The sequence below is a fragment of the Lynx rufus genome, unplaced genomic scaffold, assembly GCF_022079265.1.
Source record: "Lynx rufus isolate CCGP_SWC_20201006 ecotype Redwood Valley unplaced genomic scaffold, mLynRuf1.p SCAF_10, whole genome shotgun sequence".
Lineage (NCBI taxonomy): Eukaryota > Metazoa > Chordata > Mammalia > Carnivora > Felidae > Lynx > Lynx rufus.
The window spans coordinates 73,670,566-73,694,982 of NW_025814824.1; the positions used below are offsets into that span (position 1 = coordinate 73,670,566).

Genomic DNA, 24,417 nt, shown 5'->3' on the forward strand with positions numbered 1-24,417 from the left:
TGAGCCGGAAGGGAGAGCCCACTGTGAGCCCGCGGGTGGCTGCCGGTGGCCGGGCGGCCAGCAGACGGCAGGGACTCGGTTAATACCTGTTGGATGAATAAGTAGTAGTGGCAACGCTAAATCTGAGAGGCTGCCGGCCCCTGGGTCCCTGTCTCTCCAGGCAACGCTAAGGATCGCGTTGTCCGAAAGCATTTGCTGTGCCCTTGGCGTCGACAAGACACTGGGTTGGCCACCAGGGACGCCAGCCAGCCTCCATGTGGATTCTGCTCTCCAGGTGCCCACTTTCAGGAAGGGACGACAGGTGATTCACAGATACAAATTACAGTAACAATAGACACAGGCTCAGCTCCACAGGAGCAAAGCTCCTAGGAAAACAGGCCCATTTCTTTCTTAGTCATCGCTGTACCCAGTGCCTAGCACGCAGATGTTATGTAAATATTGTTTGAACGAATAAAAGAATGAATAAGTAATAAGGACAGTAAGTATGGGAAGAGGAAGAGGGAAGTTCATCGTGGGCTGAGGTGATCAAGGAAAGCTTCATGGAAAACATGGGATTTGGAACTTGGGGCAGAGATCAATAAGACGAGGAGAGAAGGTTTTGCATGAGCAAAGGTGAGGAGGCGGGGATATGCATGCTGGGCTCAGGCTGCCACGAGGAGGCAGCGTAGGAGGTGCAGAGGTTTTATGTAGGAGAGTCCAAGCAGGCTGGTCTTGCTGCCCAGGGTACAGGAGGCCGGATGTTGTCATCAGCATGGGGTTTCATACAGCACAGCAGAGGAGAGCTGGGTGACAGGGAGAGTCAGCTTCCAGACAAAGGCGGTGAGAGCACGTGGACTGAGTGCCATGGCCCATTGTGAGCAGTAGGGGTTCATCCACCTGGTGCAGTCCAAGGAATCTGGGGGACCCTATGACTAGAGCATTTGTTGAGTAATCATAGAACCAACTGGTGACCAAAAAAGTAGCTTGGTGAATAAAAATCAGCTCCACTCACCAGCTTAGACTAGAAAATTATTTTGGGGTTGCATGCTTTAAAAAAAATTTTTTTTAATGTTTATTGATTTTTGAGAGAGAGAGAGAGAGAGAGACAGAGTGAGTGGGGAGAGGGGCAGAGAGAGAGGGAGACACAAATTCCAAAGCAGGCTCCAGGCTCCAAGCTGACAGCACAGAGCCCGAGGCAGGGCTTGAACTCATGAACTATAAGATCATGACCTGAGCTGAAGTCGGATGCTTAACCAACTGAGCCACCCAGGTGCCCTGAATGCCTTTTTTTTTTTTTTTTAAGCTTCTCCATTCTGAGAGAGCGAGAGAGAGGAAGGGGCAGAGAGACAGGGAGAGAGAGAATCCCAGTCCCAAGCAGGCTCCATGCTGTCAGCACAGAGCCTGATGTGGGGCTCGATCCCACGAACTGTGAGATCAGGACCCAGGCTGAGATCAAGAGTTGGACGCTCAACCAACTGAGCCGCCCAAGCACCCCTGGGGTTGAATGCTTTTTAGCATCTCCTATTTTATAGCTGGTATGCTTTTCAAAATTGAGCCTTATTCAACCTTCATAATGAAGGATATTTCTTTTAATAGAGCATTTACTTTTTCTCATGGAATGGGGCTTATGGTGCTGTAGGACTCATTCCTTCAGCTGCCATTTCCTGGGTACCAATGTGGCAGCGTTTTTCTAGATGCCGGGGACACAGAGGGTCTGTCAGAGACTGTCCTGCTCTTGAGAGGATCACTGGTAGAGACTTGGAGGTGTGGGTAAGGAGGAAGGCATCACGTTGGTTCACCAGAGCAACCAGTTACTGGGTGTCGACCACAAGCCAGGAGATGACAGTGCGTCATCTCATTTAATTCTTAACTCTTAAGAAGAGTATGTTTTTGCCCTACATCTTCAGAAGAGGAAACTGAAGGGAAGAAAGGGAGTCTCTTGCCCAAGGTCAGACAGCCAGTGAGGAGTAGAGCCAGGATGGGGACCCAGGCAGTTAGACCCCAGAGTCCCCACTCTTAACACTATACTGCCTCCTGGCGTATGAGCAAAAGGACAGAAGAAAACCAGCAGAGTAGAGAGGGCAGGGCAGGGCAAGAGTGGGGAGGGATCGCCAAACTCACTGGTGTTGTAGGAGGGTCAAGTACAAAGCAGGGACCAGCTAGAGATAAGATGAAGGGTTGATGTCAGCCAAATCACATGATTCTGTAGGTGTTCTTTGGTGCATGGGCTTCCTCCTAAGGGCCGGTGGTTCTTAATCCCAGGTTTGCGTCAGCATCTCCCGGGATGCTTGCAAGGAACCCAGGTTCCCAAGTGCCACATCAGATGGACTCAGTCCAAATCTTCATGGGCAGGATGAGGGATGTGCATTTACACAAGTTCTTGAAGGAACCTCATGCCGCCAGCTTGGTGTTTGGGAAGCTGGTGGTGGAGAGATACTGAGGGGTGTTGAGCAGGGGGAATGACAGTTGTGTGTTCTAGATCTGTCATCCTGGTAGGGCTTTGGAAGGCTGGGGAGGAGCTAGCTGATCCTTGCAGTAATCTGTGAGAGAGATGCTTTAGGGATGGAGAGGAAGGAGACAGACCCAGGACAGATTTAGGAGATTAGGTGAACGGTACTTAGCGGTGGTTTGGCTGTGACATCAGCAGGGGAAGTCAGGGATCATTCTTGGGTATTGGGTGGTGTCCCCAACCAAACCAGTGTGCCCTGGAGGGGGAGGGAACCAGCTTCGGATACACAGAGATGTAGGGGCTGGAGAGCAGCCAGATAGGAGCTGTGTAGGGGGGCAGCCTTGCTGACACAGAGCTCAGGGGATAGAGAGGTCTGTGCCGGGTACAGGTGTGGGAGCCATGGCTACCAAGGTGAAGGGCTGAGTAGGTGGGACCGCCTAGGATGACTGTGAGTGCCAAGGCTCAAGGGTCAGAAGCCCATGTTGACAGGAAAGCCTGAAGAAGACAGAGGAGGAGTGTCGGCGGGACGGAGCATGCCTGGGGAGCCCACCAGATGGAGGCAAGGAGGGGAGCAGGTGCGGGAGGCAGGCACCACCCTGGGATCTGCCACTGAGGTCTGCCCTCCTGGGAGACCAGAGCGAGCCAGGCAGAGTGCAGCTCACGGTTTTTGGAAAAGAAAGCGAGGCCGGGGAAAGTGAGTCAGCGCCCAGCGGGGCAGTGTGACAGAGGCAGTGTCTCCACTTGTTGCCTATTTTGGGAAAGTGAGATTCCTTATTAAACCAAACACAGTTGAACTCGTGGTCACCATCCCAACCCAAAGCTCAAGAGGGGCAGGGCAGGCTCCGACAGGCCTGCCACGGAACAGATCGCCAGCCCCACGGAGGCCCGCTCAGCCGCAGGGAGGCGCAGTGTTGACCCGTCTCTGAGCGAGAAAGACCTCTGAGCTGGGGGAGGCAGGCAGAGCAATGGCAGGAAGCTTCTGCCCTGCGGAACGCTCTCAGATCACATTGTGCTTCCCCAAAGGACGGACACGCAACTTACCAACGCGAAAGACAATTACAGAAGAAAGGAAACAAACATCTATTGAACTCTGTGGCCAAGCACTTTACATGCATTATCTCATTTAATCCTTGTAACAACCCTGAGAGGTAGGAATTATTATTGTCCCTCTCTTCATAGAAGAGGAAACTGAGGCTTACAAAGGTTAAGGAACTTCCCTGAGGTTATCAATTAAGCTCTTAATGTGCACTGTGTGTGGGCATTACATACCATATTCTAGGCGTTGTCCAACTTAGTCCTCACAACACGGTATAAATAGGTATTCCTGTTGTCTCTCTCTTACACGTGAGGACACAGAGGCACAGAGAGGTTAAGTAACTTGCCCAAGCTAATGCAGCTAGGATGTGGTGGAAACAGGATTCAAGTCCAGGCAGCCTGGCGCCAAACCTGTGTGGTCGTAACCACATTATAGCACACTTGACTGTGTCGCACAGGCAATAAATGACTCCGAAGCTGTACCCTGTCGGTGTCAGGACACTTGTTCCTTGGAGGCTGGGCTGCTTCCCGTGGCATTTATAACGCGGTTGTACGTAAGTCATCCAGCTGAACATGTGGCAGTTATGTTTCGAAACGGGAGATAGAAGGGAAGCATCTGTTTCACGAATTCTCACGATCCTTTCAGTGATGGCCATAAACTTGTGTATGGGGAGCAAAATGGTCTACAGAGACGTTCTGGGGAAGGGCTGGTTGATGTCATGGGGACACAGTGGGAACCAGGGGAGGGGAACCAGGCCTTAGAGCGGAGATTTTGGCTCCAACTCACTATGAGATCTCGAGTAAGTTCCTTCCCCGCTCCCGGCCTCAGTTTCCTCAACTGTGAAATGCAGTGAAAAATGCTAAGATATTCAGCTTTCAGGCTTTGTGAGTTTTCAAGAAATTATAGACATTTTCAAACATAAGCAAAAATAGAAAATATCATATAATGAACCCTCATATGTTCATAGTCCAGCGTTAGCAATTATCAATGTATGGCCAATCTTACGCATTCTCCCCTCCTCCAGTGGATTATTTTAAAGCATATCCTAGACATCATCTCATCTATATATCTCTCTCTAAAAGATGGCTTAAAAAGACAAGCACAATGCCACTATCATGCTTGACAATTAACAGTAACTCCTTAATATCACCGACTATGGAACTTGGCTATTTAAAAGTTTTGTTTGGGGGCACCTGGGTAGCTGAGTCGGTTAAGCGTCCAACTCTTGGTTTCAGCTCAGTTCGTGACCTCACGGTTCATGGGTTTGAGCCCTGCATGGGGCTCCTCGCTGGCAGCGCAGAGCCTGCTTGGGATTCTCTGTCTCCCTCTGTCTCTTCCCCTGTTCTGCTTGTGCATACACGCGTGCATGCACACTCTCGCTCAAAATAAAAAAAAAATATTTTAAAAAGTGTCCTTTAAAAAAAACTAAAAGTTTTGTTTGGTGATATGGCGCAGAACAGACTGAAGCTTCTAGCATCAATCATAGTGCTTTCAGAATCTGTGGCCAGAGAACAGTGTTAGGGTTGTAATGTCACGCACCAAGTTAAAAAAAGAACAAAACACACACACGTGTTTGAAACACATCATCTTTTATGCGAAGAGTATGTACATTTATGGGGAGTCTGCCTGCTGTGTGTCATGCCCTGTCCTGGGTACTCTAAGTGTTCTCTGTCCTTTAATCTACTTTCCAAACAGGACTCTCATGCCAAGTACAGTGCCATAATGTTAGAGAGCTTGTGACCAGACATAGGGAAAGAAAAGGAAAGAAAAAAATGGATGGAAAAGTATGTGTTCAATTTAAGCCGTCCAATTAAAAATAAAATTGATATTAAATGGTGTAACCCTGTAACAGAAATAGTTTAAGGCCCCTGAGAAAGCGAATTAAAATGCATTCCCTGAAAATAATGCATTTTCATTTTGTTGTTTTTTTTAAGTTTATTTTTTGAGAGGTGGGGGGAGGGGCAGAGAGAGAGCGCGAGACAGACACGATCCCAAGCAGGTTCCGCACTGTCAGCACAGAGCCCGATGTGAGGCTTGAACTCATGAACTGTGAGATCATGATCTGAGCCCAAATCAAGAGTCAGATGCTTAACCGACCTAGCCACCCAGGTGTCCCTGCATTTCATCTTGTAGTGGGTCTCTAATCCTCTGCTCAAAAGGCGACTGAGCCAAATACCATTCCCCATGAGTGTTCCATGAAGCTTTATCTCTGAGCCTTTGTGCTGGCTGTTCCCTCTGCCTGAGGTGCTTTTCTTCTTACTCTCTTTGGCTTAACTTTTCAGGCCTTCTTCCTGCATTTCAGCCCTAAGCCAGCTCTTGCCTCCCCAAGCTTTCAGCATTTGTTGCCTGCGCTGTTCATCTGTCCGTCTCGCCCTGTCTAGTTATAGCCTTTGTATTGCTGTCTTGGGTTGCTATTTAAATTCCTGCATGTTTGTCTTCTTTCCTTAATGTTGCGGCTCCTTGCCCAGTGCCTGCCAACCAACCGTGGGCATGATGGATTCATCCATTTGTCAGGCCTTCACTGAGTGCACCCAGCCCTGAGCTCAGGGTTTAGCATTCAGAAGTAACCAAGGCTTGGCCCCTGAGACTTTGTGCTGGTGAAATTTTCAGGCAGTCTCCAGGGTGAGCCCTAGTTCCCAAGTTTATAAGCTGACTGGTATATTGCTGTGTACTCAGATTACATGTAAAAGAAGTCTTTCTTCCTCCAAAGATTTCAGGCTTAAAGGAGTAGCTAATTGAAGAACACTTAGAGAGAGTTTCCTGCTTATGGACATTAATTGTGACAATTTACTTGGCCTGAATTAGCATGAAATCATTGGAGGCCCCTTAGCAGGAAGCAAAGCTCATGGGAGGCTATTAACCATTTAGCATTCTCTAAGCACCAGGGAATAAAAATTCCACTTATTGAAGAGCAAGAGGAGAGGCAGCCTGTATTACAGCTAAAGCATTGTGCCTGGAGATTCAGAGAGTTACAGCCATAGCCAGTGTGAAAGGAAAGTGTGTAGCAAGGCAGTGTGAGCACCTCGATACCAGCTGGGTTGCTCTTGAATGTGTTGACAAACAAAATTAAATTGGCGGTGAGGACGTTGGTAAAGTCTGGACAAGGCTTTTCTGGAATGGCAGCTCTGATCAGTGTCTGCCACGGTCACCGCCACGTAGTGCTGACTTGGCCGCTTCCCAGGAGGGAGGCACGTTTGTTTCCCATGGTGGGGGCTGGCGAGATGGGTGTGGAAGGGTTGCTTGACCCGGAGTGAGCACACTGGCCTCTTTGGGTAGATTATTAATATGGGCTTGTCTGATGGGAGGGGGCAAGGAAGAGGGGAAGCAGGTGGAGCCCAGGCCACAGGAAATGGGGCCAGGGGGAGAGAGCAGGGGGAGTAGCAGAGTGACAGGAGCTGGTGAGGCACGGCCAGGTGTGGAGTGTGCATCGGCAGGGCAGGTGTGACAGTTACGAGGATCAGTCCCTAGCAGTCTGCAGCCCCAGCCCCTCACTTTACTTGGCTGTCTGCAAGAAGCCAGTTTTGTTTTGCTTAGGACTGTCAGATGGTAAGCTGCCACCCTTTCCGGAGAATGCAAACAATATGTATTTATAGAGACCTAGTCCACTGGTCCTTGACTGGGGCAGGCACAGGCGGGTGCCCTGCAGGATTCCCAGGATGGCTTTTTTTTTTTTTTTTAATTTTTCTTTAATGTTTATTTATTTTTGAGAGAAAGAGACAGTGTGAGTGGGGGAGGGGCAGAGAGAGAGAGAGAGAGGAAGACACAGAATCTAAAACAGGCTCCAGGCTCTGAGCTGTCAGCACAGAGCCTGACGCAGGGCTTGAACTTGGGAACGGTGAGATCATGACCTAGGCCAAAGTTGGACACTCAACCAACTGAGCCACCCAGGCGCCCCAGCTTTTTTTCTTTTTCTTTGTTTTTAATGTTTATTCATTTTTGAGAGATGGAGAAACAGAGCATTAGTCAGGGGGGGGTGGCGCAGAGAGAGAGAGAGGGAGGCACAAAATCCGAAGCAGGCTCCAGGCTCTGAGCTGTCAGCACAGAGCCCATTGCAGGGCTCAAACTCATGAACTGTAAGATCATGACCTGAGCCGAAGTCGGATGCTTAACTGACTGAGCCACTCAGGTGCCCCAAGAGTACCCTATATTTTTTTTTTTTTTTTTAATTTTTTTTTCAACGTTTATTTATTTTTGGGACAGAGAGAGACAGAGCATGAACGGGGGAGGGGCAGAGAGAGAGGGAGACACAGAATCGGAAACAGGATCCAGGCTCCGAGCCATCAGCCCAGAGCCTGACGCGGGGCTCGAACTCACGGACCACGAGATCGTGACCTGGCTGAAGTCGGCCGCTTAACCGACTGCGCCACCCAGGCGCCCCAAGAGTACCCTATATTGATGAGCAGTGAGAAATGTATAGAGTTGTTGAATCATTATACTGTACACCTGAAACTAATATATGTATGTTAATTATATTTTTTAAAAAGGAGAAAAAAAAAAAAAACAGACCCAAAGCCTATGGGTAGCTCTGAGCTTCTGTGGTTGGTGGAGGGAGTGCTGTTCTCTGATCCAGGATGCCTGGCTTTCCCACGGGACTTTACTACTAACTAGTTCTGTGACCTTGGGAAGAGGACTGGCTCTGAGCCTCAGCCTTTTCCTCAGTGAAATGGAGAGAATAAACCCTCTCCAGCTTCACTCACAAAGTTGGAAAGCACAAATTGGGTGATGCAGGTAAAAGTGCTTTGTAAACCACAGTGTATCAGGCAAACCTACGTTGCACTTGATAATTGGCCTCCCGACAGAGCCCTCGAGAAGGTGCTGACTCAAGCCTCTGTTGTTCTCCCAGACAGAGTGGATTCATCGGCTGCATGAGCTTTGGGGTGAAGTCGCTCCTGACTCCAGACAAGGTGGGTCCCAGAGAAGCCTCTGGCAAGGTCGTCCCATGGAGGCCAGGACTAGTACGGGCAGAGGCCTTGGTCTGGAAGCCCTCGGGTGGGGCTTCTGTCTTGTGTGCTTCATGACCTGAATAACAACACTTTATCATCTGAGTGACCAAGGGTTTAGGTCCCCTTCTTGGTTCCTTCTTGTCAGAAATCAGTTGTCCAGGCAGCTCCAAGGCTTTCCAGGGGGCTCTGGGTCTGTTGTCTGCCATGAAGGATGCTGGCAGGTCCCTCCCTTGGAGTTCAGCACTGCTGGGCTCGCCCTGGAAGAGGAGGGCCGGGTGGTTCTCCCCCTCTGACGTGATCTACCAGGTCTCATGTTTTTGAGTCTAGCAAGTGCTCAGGGATGGAGTGAGCAGCGACATCCCCTGTGGAGCTTTCCTTTAGGCTGAGTGAAGACTCTCTGGAATCCTGAGACCCTCCCTCTGGGTAGCGGGTCCCTTATCCGCCTCTGCACCGTACCGCCTCCCCCTACCGCCAAACTGGAGGCTTTTGAGGAGGCGAGAGACATGCTCCTTTTGCACATGCCCAGAGATGTCCTGGTGGCCTCTGCATGGAGTTGCCAGGTGGCCCTGCCACTTGGTGTCCTGGAAGTGAAGTCTGGGGATAGGTGGCTGAGGAACCTTTATCCTGCACGTGGGTGCACGTGGGCACCAAGTATCTTCTCTTGATGCAGCTGTGGCTTCCTTCCCTCCTGGGGGAAGATGTTCCCTCCATGGGACTGTTCAGGGGCCTCAGGACACCTACTCTCTGGCCTCTCCGTCCCTCCCCCACTCCCTCCCTTCTGTTCTGTCAACATCCACTGGGCTCCTACTGTATACCAGGCACAGTGCAAGGCACATCAAAAAGCCTGTGCACAGCCTAGTGGGAAGACAGACATCCAAATAGACCACTGTTCTCCAGGGCTGACAGGCTGTGGGAATTCAGCAGAGGAGAGACCAACTCCGCCTGGAGCATCAGGGAAGGCTTCCTGGAGGTGCAGGCATGGCAGCTCCCTTTGGGGCAGGGCCGCCGGACTGTCTGTCTCTACAGAGACGCTGCTCCTGAGGGAGGCTCTCCAGCTGCTGCTTTTTGAGGGGGGTTGGTGGCTGCCTGACCTGTGCCTTCTGCCTCCTTTGTCTGAGCATGTCATGCCTTCTCTCACGACAGGAGATCAACGGCTGGTACTACCTTCTGGGGGAACACCTGGGCCGGACCAAGCACCTGAAGGTGGCCAGGCGGCGACTGCGGCCCCTGAGAGGTGCATGGACACCACCTTTGGCTTCTGCCCAGACACGCTGCTCCACTCACCCCCTTGGCTTCTCCCTTCCCTCCCTTCCTGCATAGTAGCATCGCCCCGGTGTTTTGTGGCATCTGTCACCCCTGGCTGCAGTCAAGTCAGGGGTCCAGGTCTCACAAACACCTGCTATGATGCAGGCTGCAGGCAGCCTCTTGCCTCCAACACCTTTATTTATATGGTTGGACCTTCCTGGGAGAGGATTATAGGCCTGACGCCATGCGGTTCAGCAACCTCCGTTCTAGCTTATGGAGGGCTGTGTTCAGGAACTTTCTGCATGACTCCTTCTCAGGATTCTCCCATGGGCTGCCTTGCTGGCCTCAGTGTGTCTACCTTGATAGGCAGGGCAAGTGGGCCCTGCCACGAGTCCTGAGGCTCGGGACCGGGATTTCATGTTCCCTTCTCTTCTTTCCTTCTCACATGTAGTCCTGGCTCTTGATTCCCTGGTTAGCCTGAGCTCGGGCACCCCCACATCCTGGAGGCCAGCAGTGACTCGGATAGCCCTGTGGGCCTGACACTCTGGCTTGTCCTCTGGGTGGTCTGTGGAATGGGCCCTTATGTGCCAGGAGGAACTTTCCAACTCTTCTCTGTCATCTTCCAGGCCCGCTGCAGAGAATTCCAGGATATGGGGACACTGAGAGCGGGGAGAAACTCAAGGTAGGTGGGGACATGCCTGGGTAGGACTGACAGGGCCTGGGCATCACCCTGGGCTCTTACTTGCTCCTGGTCTGTCCCTTGGCCCAGGAGACCCCCTATTAAGACCGCCTTTGGTGCCTGACACTCAGGTTCACTTGGAGCTTGGAAATTCACAAGGCATGCGTTTTTATTTATTTATTTTTATTATTTTATTTTATTTTATTTTATTTTAACATTTATTTATTTATGAGACAGAGAGAGAGCATGAACGGGGGAGGGTCAGAGAGAGGGAGACACAGAATCTGAAACAGGCTCCAGGCTCTGAGCTGTCAGCACAGAGCCCGACGCGGGGCTCGAACTCTCGGACCGCGAGATCATGACCTGAGCCGAAGTCGGCCGCTTAACCGACTGAGCCACCCAGGTGCCCCAAGGCATGCATTTTTAAGTGATTATTTCTTGTGCTTTTCTCAGGTTACTCTTGCTTGGGGCAGTGGTGGGGGGAGAGCCAGGCCCGGGCCCCTGGAGATGGCGGAGTCTGGATCTTACCAGCTTTCAGTCTCTTAAATCTGAGCGTCCCCTTTCCCCCCAGAACCCTCAGACAGCTCGGTTCCCCTGGCACCGTGGCCAAATCACCCTCCGCTTAGGCCTGCTTGATGTCAGCGAGCAGCCATGAGGCTGAACCTGAGACCAGTGGGTCCTTACTCCATAAGGCTGTGAATCTAGAGAGAAACCTTCACATAGGAATTTTGGTGAATTCCTCCAAATTCATTCCGTCTCTTGCAGAACATGGCAGGGGACCATGGTTTTCTCTAACAGCCGAGAGAGGGAGAAACAAACTCCCAGTGACTGAGAAGCCGCTCTGTGCCAGATGCTGTTGTTATCTAATTTAATCCTCACTGCCGCCTCTGTGATGGTCGTTGCCTCCCCATCTCACAGATGGAAGGCTCAGAGATGTTAGGTCCCTCTCCACGGCCACACAGCCAGCTAGTGATGGAGGCAGGACCTGAAGCAAGGCCTGGCTGCCTCTAAATACACTGTGCCACACTGCTGCTTCATGTGGCCTACTGGGAAGATATGATGGTGCTGTTTTCCCTGATAACATCCTACATGTAGGTGCATGATATTCTACAAAACATCTTCCCTTTCATTTGCTCAATTCATTCCCCCATTCGTTCTTTCATTCATTGTCTATTGAACATTCTCACGGGCTAGACCCTGCGCCGGGTGCTGGGGTACAGCTGTGAGCAAGTCAAAGGTGCCTGCCCTCATGGAGCATATAATCTAGAACGGCACGGTCCAACATGGTAGCCACTAGTGTCTTGAAGAGTGGCTAAGGTGACCGAGTACCTGAATTTTTCATTTTATTTAACTTTAATTCAGATTTACCTGGCGCACGTGTCCTGTCACTACCACATCGGACAGCACGGTATTAAAACCATTTGCTGGTTACTGTATTCTGTGGCTTCACTAGGAGTTTAAACCTTCTAGCTTCAGTGTAGGAGCTGCAAAGACCTCTCTCCCTTTCTCTGTACCTGCCCAGCACAGAGAAGGCAGTGACTAGAGAGCCTTCCTGGTGGTTTGTAGGAATGACACGGACACGGGCATCAACACTGCACGTTTCTAGGTGGCTTCATTCTGGATCTGCACCTAGGCCCTGACCTGTGGGGACGTTGTTCTGAGGCCCATTTGATTTTCCCGGGCTTGTACACTGAGAGATGTCCACAGGACTCAGCACAGTGGGGGTGGTCGTCAGAAGCTTGGTTGGGCTGAGGGAGAGCCCCCCAGAGGTCATCTGCTCAACTCTCCCTTTGTACACATGGGGAGGAGATAGAGGTCCAGAAACCTGGGGGATCTGCCCACTGTCACGACAGCCAAAGCTGGGCTGTACCAATGGACACTCTCTGGCGTCAAGGACATGAGTGGCGGGGTGGGTTTCCCCAGAGACGGTGAGGTGGTATAAGGGGCGCGGGGCTCACCAGGTACTGCTCTCCAAGGCAGGGAACAAGACTGGGGGCCAGCTCCACCCTACCCTGCTGCGTGACCTTAACCACCGCAGTCCTCAGCTTCTTGATGGGCAAAACGAGGAAGCCAGATCATCTAGTGATTGGAACTCCCTTCCTGATTTGCCTTTATGGTCTACATGTCGTCAGATCCTTAAAGCCGAGGAAACTGACTTTTAAGCAGCTTCTGAATGGCAGGCTGCTCCTCAGACTCCACATGTTTCGTGTTCTCTGTTTTGAGATGGGATGTCTGTGAGTGCAACCCCCTAAAGCGTCCTTGGATTCTTTAGATTGTGTTAATCCTCTGGATTTGCTGCCCGGGACCCTGGGATTTGCAGGGGGAGGTGGCGTTGTTATAGAGCGGGCCGTGTTTTCTGCCTGGGTTCTCGTCCAGCCAGGGGTGTTTGTGAGAACATTGGAATCACAAAGTGGCCCATGGCGGAGAATGCAGCCAGAACAAAGGCGCCCTCTCCCCGCCGGGGGCCGGGGGGAATACTAACTAGTTGACAGGAATTTTAATATAAAACTCTCCCTCTTCCTTGTCATTCTGAGGTTTCAGGAAGCCTTCGGGCTTATCGTGCAGAGGCACACAGCACAGACAGGGCTTGGGGAGGTGAGAGGTGATTTCCTGCCATTCTTCTGCGGGGCGGGCTTCCCAGGGCGGTCATGCCAGGCTGACTGGGCGCAGTGTGGACTCCCACTGCTGGGGGGAGAGCTGGGATTTCATGGGGCGGCAGCTGAGACAGGACCCGCAGCCATGAACCGGTTCAATGGGCTCTGCAAGGTGTGCTCGGAGCGTCGCTACCGCCAGGTGGGTTCTTAGCCCCTTGGGGGCGCATAGGGTGTCATTGGGGGTCGAGGATGGGGGCTCCTCACCTGAGCAGGACTTCTCTCCCTGCAAGTCCTTCCTTGTTTCTTTCTGCTCATGGCAGGTTAATTTCAGTCTAGGGAGAGGATAGAGGTAGGGGCTGGCTCCAAGATCCACCCTTTATCCCCTCTCTAGGGGCAGACCAGGGCCAGCTCTATATCGTCCTAACCACAGATGTGTGGTGTCCTTGGTGAGATTATCGAGTTGATTTTGTTATTTTTATCTGGGGGCAGTGTGGGTTAAAAAAAAAAAAAAAAAAGGCCTCCCAAGCTTGAGATTGGAAATGGCTGAGCAGTTGGGTTTTGTGTTTTTGCTAACTTTACACTTTCACCAACTTTCCCTACTTCTGATGGGACAAGAGTGCCCGTCCTGCATTATCTGTGTGTGACTATGTGTTTTCACGTGTGTTGCTGTGCACTTTTATGTGAGATGGGACGTTTCCGTGTATATGTGTGCACACATGATTTCCTCCCTGGTAGGTGTGATGCCTTGGGGTGGTTCCGGAGTCCTCAGACTCCAGCCCATCCTTACTGAGAAGGCTTGGCCTCTCAGCCTCCTGTCTTGGATGCGGGGCAGAGTGGGAGTGACGATCCCTTAGCTTCAAGGCTCTTCTGGAGCTGTGTGGGGCCCTTTTTCTTATAAACAAGGAATGGGGACAGGGAGGGTGAAGGCAAAGGATGTCCAGATTTTGGGAATGTCCAAACTGAGGGGAGTTGAGGAATGGTTCTGATTTTAAAGGTATAGAAAAATCCCTCTGTGTATTGTAATGACCAGACTGCAATGTGGGTCCTGAGTCCTGCAGACAGGCAGCCTCAGGTCCTAGGGAGATGCCCAGAGGGGCCTCCTGCACCTCAGCTTGGACCCTGGGACCCACCTGTTCTTCCTGCTGTGCTCTCCAGGCCTCAGGGCCTGGCCTGCCCTCCCAGAGTCCGGCAGAACAGCCCCTAGGACACCAGCAGCTGGGTGCAGGGTGGTAGGGCAGAGGGCGCTGGATGGAAGGTTGAGAAGTTTTTGGTCACCTTGGGATATGGCCCAGAAGACTGAAGCCCGCTGGCTGTCAGAGTAGGGCCAGGCATGGATATGGGTGGGGCCTGGGGCTCTGGGACTGAAGTTCGAGACACATCCTATACTAGGAGCCAGCACAGTATTTGGGCACCAGCTTTTTGCTAGACCTGGCTCAAACTCAGCCCTGTCCTCTTTTTTCTTTTTTTTTTTTTTAAGTTTTTAAAAAGCTTATTTATTTATTTATTTTGAGAGAGAGAGAGAGAGAAAGAGAGAGAGAGAGAGAGAGCACGCACAGAGAGAGAGGGGGAGAGAATCCCAAGCAGGCTCTGCACCAATAGCACAGAGCCTGATGCGGGACTCAGACTCACAAACTGTGAGCTCATGACCTGAGCTGAAATGGAGAGTCAGATGCCTAATGGACTGAGCCACCCAGGCACCCCAGCTCTCTACAGTGCCCTTGGCTGTAGCTCTTGAGCCTCAGTTTCCTCATCAGTGGAGGTGGGATGGTAATATCCAGTGATGGTGCTGTGAGGCGAATGGAAGGCTGTGTACAGAGTGCCTGTGCAGCGCCTGGGATGGACATCTAGGAAGTGTTCAGTCAGCAGTGGCAGTCAGGGACTCGGGTGGAAGTCTGGGCGTGACAGGGGATCAGAAAGCAGGCAGGAGGGCAGAGGTGAGGTGCTAGCCTGGGTGAGGGCTGGGAGCAGTGACGGTCCCTGCCTTGGACAGGAAAGAGCAAGAACCCCCTCCAGGAAGGATGGCCTCTGCCAGGAACTGCTCCCCTCACCTCCTGATCCTTAGGCCCCAGGTCACAGAGGAGGACTGAGAGCAGGGCTACTTGCAGCTTCAGCTTCCTTCTCTGTGCCATGGGCATGCTAAAACCAGCCCCGAGTACCCCTCGGGGCTGCAGTGATGATCAGGTTCCCTGGGCACTGTCCCCAGGGCTCATGATGGACAGAGCATAATTCTGCCTCCTTTGTGCGGTCCCCCTTGTCACACTGAGCCCGGAGGGGAGCTTGCTTCCCGGCACCCTTTCCCTTTCCCTTTCCTTCCCAGCCCCCAGCTGGCTTAGACTTTCCTGGGCTGGTTCTTCTTAGGCTGGTGGCTAGGAAGGCCCAGGGGGCTCAGCCCATAGTCCTGCCTGGAGGGGCCTAGGGTGTGGGAGGGGAGGCCGTTTTGTGGGAGCACACGCCTTCTCTCCAGATTCAGCTCTGGGGCCAGTTCCCAAACTGTTCGCATTGAGCCCATGGGTGTTAGGACCTGTTTGCAGAGCTGTCATCCCAGGCAAGAGGACTGTGGTCCTTGCTGGGATAGGACTGGGAAAGGTCTAGAAAGACTTTGTAATCCCAGCTTCTGCTTGGGCTGAGGATGGATTGAGAGGCCCCCTGAAGTCCTTGTGAGTCACATGGAGTGGATCAGGCTCCTGACATCTTCCCTCAGCCCAGCCTGGGCTTTTCACACTCACTCTACGGTTTGTTTTTCTTTCTTTCTTTCCATTTTTTTTCTCTTCCTGTCTTAGCTGCGTGTTTTCCCAGAATTCTTATGGGAACAGGGTATTTTCCTGCCCCCTCCCCCTTCCCCTTGTCTGTCAGATTTCCTGTTTTACAAACTCGCTTTGAATCCAGGCCCAGGGCTGGTGGGAAGCAGAGCCTCAGGGGCCTCCCCGACAGCCTCCAAGGGCCTTGGTCACCCTGGGTCCCCCGGCCCTCCCCTTCCTCATGCCTGGCCTTTGGGACAGCTGGCAGGTGAATGCCAGGTGCCCAGCCTTGAAGAGACAACCCCTAAAGGAAGGAGACACGAGTGTCCTGACAAGGCCACTGGCCCTCGACCTTTTCCAGCTTGCTGAGCTGGCTTCTCTCTCGACCTGCCCTCCTTGTGCCTCACCAGGGCCCCCTCCATGTCCACTTCTCCCAGGGAGTCTCTTGGGGCCCCGCTCAACCCCTTTCTGACTTTGACCCTCTTAGGTCTGTAACTTTCATAAACCTGCTCGGAGCAGCCTGGAGTCGCTCTTTGGGGAGGCAAGGTCTGGGCTGTCCGTACCCCACCCAAAGTCTAACTGGCAGTATGCAGAAGGCTGAATTGAACCGGCTAGCAGACAGCACTGCACCCTGACAGTTTCCTGCTGCCGGTGGGACAGTGCTGGGCTGTCCTCACTAAGCACTTGCTGAGTTCCTACCGCGCACCGAGCCTGCCTTGCACCGAGCCTGCCGTCCAAAGTCAAGCACAAAGAACTGTTCCCAGCTCTGTCCTCATACTCGGCTCCGGTGCATGTTGTATCCTTCGTTTTGGAGAGATCTGCATATTCTTGTCACCCTCTAGGACCCAAAGACCGGCCCCCCCATGCCTTGATACCTCAGCAGAACCCGGCATGCATCAGGAGCTTGATAATTTTGTGTTGCTTTGGAAAGAGATCCGAGGGCTGCCTGGTTGGCAGCAGAGCGTCTGACCCTTGGTCTCAGGGTCGTGAGTTCAAGCCCCATATTCGGTGTGGAGCCTACTTTTAAAAAAGGGGGTTGGGGAGCCTGGGTCACTCCATTGGTTAAATGTCCGACTCTTGGTTTCGGCTCAGGTCGTGATCTCATGGTCTGTGGGTTTGAGCCCTGCGTCAGGCTCTGTGCTGACAATGTGGAGGCTGCTTGGGATTCTCTGTCCCTGTCTCTCTGCCCCTCTCCCCAACTAGTGTTCTCTGTCTCTCTCTAAATAAATAAACTTGAAAAAAATAAAATAAAAGATCCAGGTGGTTGGGCCCCTTCCTGGGACTTCTGAAAGTAGGGTTGTGGATCTGCCATGCAGCAGGCACAGTGAGGTCAGTGGCTAGTTCAGGTTCACTCAGGAGGCCTGTCTGTGCCCTTGCCTGCCCCCTCACCTGGGAGCCCTCACTGGATGCCTTGAGGTCCCAGCAGTGGACTGCCCTGAGAACCCTTGCACTTGTCCCCTGACCCTTGGCCGGAGGTTGTGAGTACACGTGTCCCTCTCTTCCCTCCCCTGTGCCGTGGGAGGGTAGCAACCAGGTGGGCTTTGTTTCTGGGCCTTCCGCACAGGGCCAGCCCTGGACAGATGCTCTGTGAATCCCCGGGGGGAGGGGGGGCGGGTGGTGAGGAGGAAGAAGGAAGGGACCGAGGTGGAGATGTGCAGGTCCAGTGGGCTCTTTGGTAAAGGACTGGACCGTGTGTCTATGGGGTCTGAGGAAGGTGAGGTTTGCTCTTCCAAGGCTCTGTCCATCCTAGGCCCTGCTGGGTCAGCCTGGCTTTACCTCCTGAGTTCCCAGCCTTCCTGCTTGGCCCACAAACCAGTGCTCAAGCCGCCTGGGCCAAGATAGGAACGGCAAGAGCTGGCCAGCCTCCTTCTTGGCTCCAGCTCCCTTGGAGAGGAGGGTGGCTCTGGGGTAGGGCCTGTGGGCTTCTCCACCCTGGAGCAGAGGCAGCAGCCTTGTGGCTTCTGGGAGTAACTGGGCGGGGCTGTGTCCTAGATCACCATCCCGAGGGGGAAGGACGGCTTTGGCTTCACCATCTGCTGTGACTCTCCGGTTCGAGTCCAGGCTGTGGATTCTGGTAAGTGAGCGTCTCGGGTGATGCCAGTCCCGCTCCCCTCACCACGCGCCTGGCTTCTCAAACAAGATGCGGGAGCTGAAAGGGGAGCCCCAACCTGGAGCAGTGTCCTTGTTTTTCAAAACCAAAGAATACTATTTTTAAATGTCCACACATGAAACTGAGGTCTATGAAAATAGATTCACAATTTTTTTTTGTTTTTATCAAAATGAAAATAGGTTTTTTATATTTTGTTTCCCAGTCATGTTAAACAGGAACTAAACCTACATTTTCAGTAAGGGCTGCATGGGAAAATGAGAGTCATTTATGGACTTTATTTGGAATCGGTACTTTATCCTATTCCAAGCCTGATTAGCACTTAAAAATAGGCATGCTCTCCCTATTTTTCACAGAGGGGAAGCCAGGGCTTGGGGATCGGGGTGTGTCCCCCCTGTGCCTGCATGGGGACCGGCACAAGGCAGGCACTCAGGGAATGGTGTTAAAGAATGAATGAAGTGTCTGAGCCTGGCAACAAGGAAGGGTTCTCGGGGGAGGAGGGGGGGAATGCTTGGGGAGTGAGAGTGAGAGTGAGAGCGAGGTGGGGGCCTGGCTGGAAGGGTGGACCGGCCGGGGAGTGAGCAGGCAGAGAAGACGTGAGGGCGAACAGGTGCCTCCCTCCGAGGCCCCCACGAGCCACTGAGGTCGGCCCTGCATTTCGCAGATGAGGAAACAGAGAGGGCCAGACTTGTTGAGGCCGCCGCGGGGGCCATGACTCTAGGTCATGTCATGGGTCGTGTCATTGGCGTGTCAGGGCTTCGGGAGCCCTCAGGCGGCTTTTCTTTGTCCGTGCAGGGGGTCCGGCAGAGCGGGCAGGGCTGCAGCAGCTGGACACCGTGCTACAGCTGAACGAGAGGCCTGTGGAGCACTGGAAATGCGTGGAGCTGGCGCATGAGATCCGGTGACAGGGGCGGTGGGCAGCTCTGGGCCTCGGGCTGATGGCACACCTCCCCAAACCCCCTGCCCTGGGCACAAGGCGGCTCTCGCCCCCTCCTCCTCGCAGCTGTGAGCAATTCACTTTGCTCCTCGGGGGATGGGTTTCTTGGCCCGAAAATGGAAGGTTCAGGCTCGGAGCAGTTTTGGATCCCGGAGCAAATAGCGGGGAAGAAGCTCTCAAACTGACCCTGTGGCTCACGGCGCGGCTCCAGGGCGTCACTTTCTACTTCAGCTCGTTATTTTCCCGTTGTTTCTAAAGGATGTGTAGATGTGGGGAATGTTTCACTCGCTCACTTGAGAAATTATTCTTTGGAGTGTTTGGGTCCCCTACATTTGGACCCGCTGGGGTAAAACTCTCATGACCCATTTTGCGTTTGTTTCTAGAATGACTGGAGACGGGGTGGCATGTAGGTGGCTTGCTGGCTCCTCCCTTGCTTATACTTTGCCCATGACCCACGTCACTGGTTGAGTTTGGTACACTCGTTTCACCTGGCCGTGGCCTCAGGGTCCTTCTCAGCCACTGCCGGTCAACTAGAGTTGACCTAAGGGACCCCTTCGCTGTCTCGGCTTGAGGTGGCCTCTTACCTCCCTTCCTGCCTGACGGCCGGGGCTTCTCTCCCCCTCCCCCACCCTTCTTCTCTGCCCTTTAGACCCTACCCTCAACTCAACTTCTCTGTGTGACCCCTCCCCACCAACTCTAGGAGCTGCCCCAGTGAGATCATCCTGCTCGTGTGGCGTATGGTCCCCCAGGTCAAGCCGGGGCCAGACGGCGGGGTCCTGCGGCGGGCCTCCTGCAAGTCGACGCACGACCTCCAGTCGCCCCCCAATAAGCGGGAGAAGAACTGCACCCACGGGGCCCAGGCACGGCCTGAGCAGCGCCACAGCTGTCACCTGGTGTGTGACAGTTCAGACGGGCTACTACTCGGTGGCTGGGAACGCTACACAGAGGTGGCCAAGCGCGGGGGCCAGCACACCCTGCCTGCGCTGTCCCGTGCCACCGCCTCCACTGACCCCAACTACATCATCCTGGCCCCACTGAACCCTGGGAGCCAGGTATGGACAGCGGGTTCGGAGAAGGTGATGGGCGTGTGCTGGCCTCGCACAAGAGCATGCAGGGATGAGCCTGCAAGGGTCTGGGAGTGCCAGTGAGGAGGCAGGGTGTGTGTTAACTCTGGCTGCCCCAGGGCTGTTCTGGGGGAAAGAGAGCGATGGGTCTTTGTGGCCTCCGGGCGCAGATCCAGGGCCAGGGGATGTCATAGGGTGGAAGATTTCACCTCAAAAGAAGGAAGAGCTTTCTGCCAGTCTGGGCTTTTTCTACAGGGGGATGGGCCGCTGTGATAGGGGTGAGCCCCCTGTCAGGGGAGGTGTGAAAGCAGACACTGCCCGATGGCATCATGGGGTGTCGGAGTTCATGCCCCAAAACGTTAATCCCGTGAGATACTCTGGGAAAGAAGTGTCTGAGGTCAAATAAGTTTGAGGACTAACCCAAACTCTCCTCCTCTTCTGGACAAGATTCCCCATGTGGATGGAGTAGGTTACTCGAGGCTCTGAGGGTATCCTGCAGTAGAGGACGGTTTAACCCAGCATTTTCGGAACTCCCCTGCTGGTACAGCCGTACGGCAGGCCTCTTAGGGTCCCGCAGTGCCGGTGTTCCCTGGAAGGCACTTCGGAACCAGCCGCCATCCAGAAAGTTGGGGACTCAGCCTAGGGGTTATACTGGATGAAAGCTAAAACCTTGTTCAACCCCAACATTCTAGAAGATTCTGGAATCTCTGATCCCTCCAAGCACCTCCCTCTGCTCCTTAGCCTGGCCGCTGTTTTTCCTCCTTTCCTATCCCCGGGCGGTGGGTGAGCAGCCCGCCTGGTTGGCCCTCCCCGTTCCTGGAGCCGAGCTGATGCAATTCTTCTGTCTTCCTTTGCAGCTGCTGCGGCCTCTGTACCAGGAGGATGCCATCCCCGAAGGTGGGTCTGTCCTCTGCTGCTGTGCCCTCCCAGCCCCAGGGAGATGTGAGGCCAGTTGTAAGATCCCCAGCATACTGACACAGACCGTCTTTCCTCCCCATACCCGCTCTCCCTCACTGAACCAGTGTCTTTCATCCTTGGAGCCTCAGCTGAGAACGAAGAAGGGATCTTCCCACAGCAGCCCAGGAGATAGTGCATTCAAGTGGGATTCACTCACTTTTACTGAGCAACCAATATATGTTAGGTGCTACAGGCACCGTGGTCGGGCCTGCACGGAAGTGGGGCAGGGAGGGCTCAAATCAGAGCTGTGTGGCTGTGAGCAATTCATATTCCCTCAATGAGCCTCGGTTTCTTCATCTATAAAATGGGGCTGATGATTTCCACCTCAGAGGGTTGTCGGAAGGGGCAGTTGTCTGCCCACTGAGAGAGGCTATGCAGAAGATGGCTGTCTTTGAACTCGATAGGTTCTTCTCTTTTGGCCTTTGAATCTGACCCTATCTTAAAAAAATTTTTTTTTTCAATGTTTTTATTTATTTTTGAGAGACAGAGAGAGAGAGTGTGAGCAGGGGAGGGGCAGAGAGAGAGAGAGAGAAAGACACAGAATCTGAAGAGGCTCCAGGCTCTGAGCTGTCAGCACAGAGCCCGACGCGGGGCTTGAACTCTTAAGCCGTGAGATCATGGCCTGAGCCGAACTCTGACGCTTAACCCACTGAGCCACCCAGGCACCCCTGACCCATCTTTTTTTAAAGTTTATTTATTTTGAGAGAGGGAGAGAAAGCATGAGTGGGGGAGAGGTGGAGAGAGAGGGAGAGAATCCCAAGCAGGCTCCGCACTGTCAGCACAAAGCTCGACGTGGGACTCGAACCCACAAACCACGAGATCATGATCTGAGTCGAAGTCGGATGCTCAACTGACTGAGCCACCCAGGCGCCGTCCCACCCCCGTCCCTATTTTTTAAGATCCAGGGAAAGAAGCTGAGCTCAAAACCAGGGTCTTCTCAGGGTGCCTGGTTGGCTCTGTTGGATAAGTGACCGACTCTTGATTTTGGCTCAGGTCACGATCTCACAGTTTGTGAGTTCGAGCCCTGCATTGGGCTCTGCGCTGACTGTGAGGAGCCTGCTTGGGATTCTGTCTCCCCCATCACAGCCCCTCCCCCACCTCTCAAAATAAATAAATAAACTTAAAAAAACACAAAAAACCCAGGTGCTTCTCCCAGGAAGCCTGAGATACCAGTCTTGGTGCTGCAGCTGACCAGGCGTTCCTATAGGGAATGTGCCTACGTGCCTGCCAGGGTCCAACTGACTGGAGTCCAGCTGGTATCTGGAAAGCTGTGACCAGCCTTGCCTGGTGGTCCTATGCTTGAGCCCGTTAGCATCTACGGAATACCTGTTGACTTCCTTCCTTGACAGGGGCCTTTTCCCAGCCGCTTGCAAACTCGCTTCCTTGCCTCCCTCCCCAACAGCGGCGTGAAGTTGATGCTGGCTTGTAGCAGGTTCTTGGAAAAGTACCCACGCCTTTCGGGAGGGAAAAGGGCTCCCATCAGGCCCAGAGCTGCTGATGGAAGGCATCTTCATTCTCTCCAGGGTAGGCCATTCGGGTGGGTAGGCCTGGTCTGTTGGAAATGAATCTGCGTTCCTTCTGGAGAGGAGTCTGATAGTTATTCAACACTGAGTTCTTAAAAAGCTTTTAGTCAGCGCATTAGGTTAGAATGGAGATGTCACTGCTAAATGGTGACTTCATTAAGGGCAGGGCCTGGGCCGCCCCATCTCTGAGTCTCCAGTGCCGGACCCAGGGTGTGGCAGACAGCAGGTACTCGGTACAATTTCTGCTGAGTGACTGAGTAAAGGAGAATGACGCTGGCTGGTTGCTTCTAGGGCTGGAAGGCTGGTCACAGAGGAAGGGGGCTGGAGGGGTGTGTTGCCAGCAGTGGGCTGGTGGTGTGGGATTGATTCCTTCTTGGCCTCAGAGATGCCTCTTGGTGTCCTCCCAACCTGTATCCACAGATTTAGTGAACCAAGAAGGGCCCGGTCATCAAAGCTGTGGAGAGAGAGAGGGACAAGTAAGGACATGATGACGGTGTTAATAACAACGGTGGCTTTTTGAATGCGTTGTATTAAGAATTGACCTTCCTTCGTTTATTCTCCATGACGATAGTTTTTTTTGGTATACAAGAACATCTTTTCTCTTTGTCAATCATCAAGTCTTCATGGCCCCAAGTCCTGGAGTTCAGAGGAAGGGGTGAAACTGAACCTTTCCTTAAACACACTTGGGGTTCTCCAGAGGCTCGGGCTGTCACCGCGGTGCCGACTTGTGCTTCCTCCTCTGGTTGGGCTGCCCAGGCTCCTTTCACGGGGCAGGATGGAGCCGTCCAGAGTTGAACGGGATCTGGTACCCTTCCGAGGCCCAGGGCACTTGCTGCTTGTAGCTGGCATGTTCCCCCGGGCCGCTGGGGCCCTCAGCATTGTCCCCTGCCCTTCAAAGGGGCCCAGCCTCAGATTCTCCACTGCCAGAGTGGGATGGCTGCCAGGGCTCGCCTCAGAAGCCAGAACAAAGCTGAGTAATTACTGTGTTTGGTCAGTGAAGCAGGTGTCCTAGCAAAAAGGGGCGATGTCGGGGCTTGGACCAGAGGATGTTAAGAGGTAGCAGGTGGGAAGTCAAGGGGGTTGACTTTGCAGAGCTCAGCAGCTCAGTCGCAAACTGGACTGTTTTTTTTAAAAAGATAGTTTAGAAAATCCTTTTTGGAGAGCCATACCCATTTATCACAGGTGATCCAAGGTGTGTGGAGATGGGGCTCCCAGGCATGACTGTTGCATAGGTTGGATTGATCTTGCTTTGTACCATATACAGGCCAGATGTCCCTGGAAAGTCACCCAACCACTCCAGGGCTCAGTTGCCTGGTCTATAAAATGGGGCTAAGCAGACTTTTCCTACCTGAAGGCAGAGGCATGTCACACGGCTTATTTTTGGCTCTGTAGGCCCAAGGCGAAGGTGCTGTGACGACCCTGTGTGTGCAGCTAGGCTAGGGAAGGGAAGACATAGATTCTTGTACAAGCCTGAGACTGGACCTTCAGGGCCCAGATTTTGGCATCAGCAAATGGTACCCTTTAATTTTGGTCTGTTTTGCCCCAGTCCCTCACTTGTCAGCCCTGTGCGGTTTTGCCTCCTCTGGTCTAGGCTTGGTCATGTTCAGATAGACTGTCTAGTTTCAGATTGACCCTGTGACCTCATTCACAGTATGGTTTGAGGCTCAGCAGCCCTGTCCTAACGCCAGCCCCGATGCGTTTATTATCTGTTGGCTTGGGTTTGTGATAATCCCCTGTGCTCCCCACTCTGGTACCGTTCATGAAGCCCTTTCTCTTCAGGTCTGTTGTGAGAGCCCCCCACCAGCCCCCCTTAACAGAGGAGAAAACTCTAGCTCAGAGGAGGAAGGAAACTGTTCAGGGTTGCACAGCCAGAGTCTGGGGGAGCCAGGGCTCAAGTTCAAGTTTCTTGACCAGCTCAAATCCAGTGCAGTTCTTGAGACCCAGGATGGGCTCTTTCAGCAAAGGACACAGACCACCCTGGGGCTGAGGTCCATGGCCAGACCAGAGTAGGAGCTAGCTAACTAGTTCCATGCATCTGTCCCCCTCCCCCACCCTTTCTACTCTTCTCTAAGCCACTCCTCAAAGAGGCAGGAAGTGGTTTAAGTTATTATGGTTTGAGTCCTGCCCCCAAGTTATGGCTGTGATAGGTGGTCACTTGTGATGGGG

At 53.0% G+C, this 24,417-nt stretch overlaps 1 protein-coding gene across 2 annotated transcripts in view; it reads left to right on the forward strand.

Annotated features, from left to right (window-relative positions):
• The window catches only part of RGS3 (regulator of G protein signaling 3), a 122,191-nt gene that overhangs the window by 19,102 nt on the left and 78,672 nt on the right, over nucleotides 1-24,417 (forward strand). For both annotated transcript variants that reach the window (XM_047068309.1, XM_047068318.1), the window contains exons 6-12: nucleotides 8,308-8,368; nucleotides 9,551-9,641; nucleotides 10,279-10,334; nucleotides 17,656-17,737; nucleotides 18,566-18,671; nucleotides 19,408-19,759; nucleotides 20,629-20,668. In XM_047068309.1, the coding sequence (XP_046924265.1) occupies nucleotides 8,308-8,368; nucleotides 9,551-9,641; nucleotides 10,279-10,334; nucleotides 17,656-17,737; nucleotides 18,566-18,671; nucleotides 19,408-19,759; nucleotides 20,629-20,668 (788 nt within the window). The remainder of the gene's footprint in view (nucleotides 1-8,307; nucleotides 8,369-9,550; nucleotides 9,642-10,278; nucleotides 10,335-17,655; nucleotides 17,738-18,565; nucleotides 18,672-19,407; nucleotides 19,760-20,628; nucleotides 20,669-24,417) is intronic.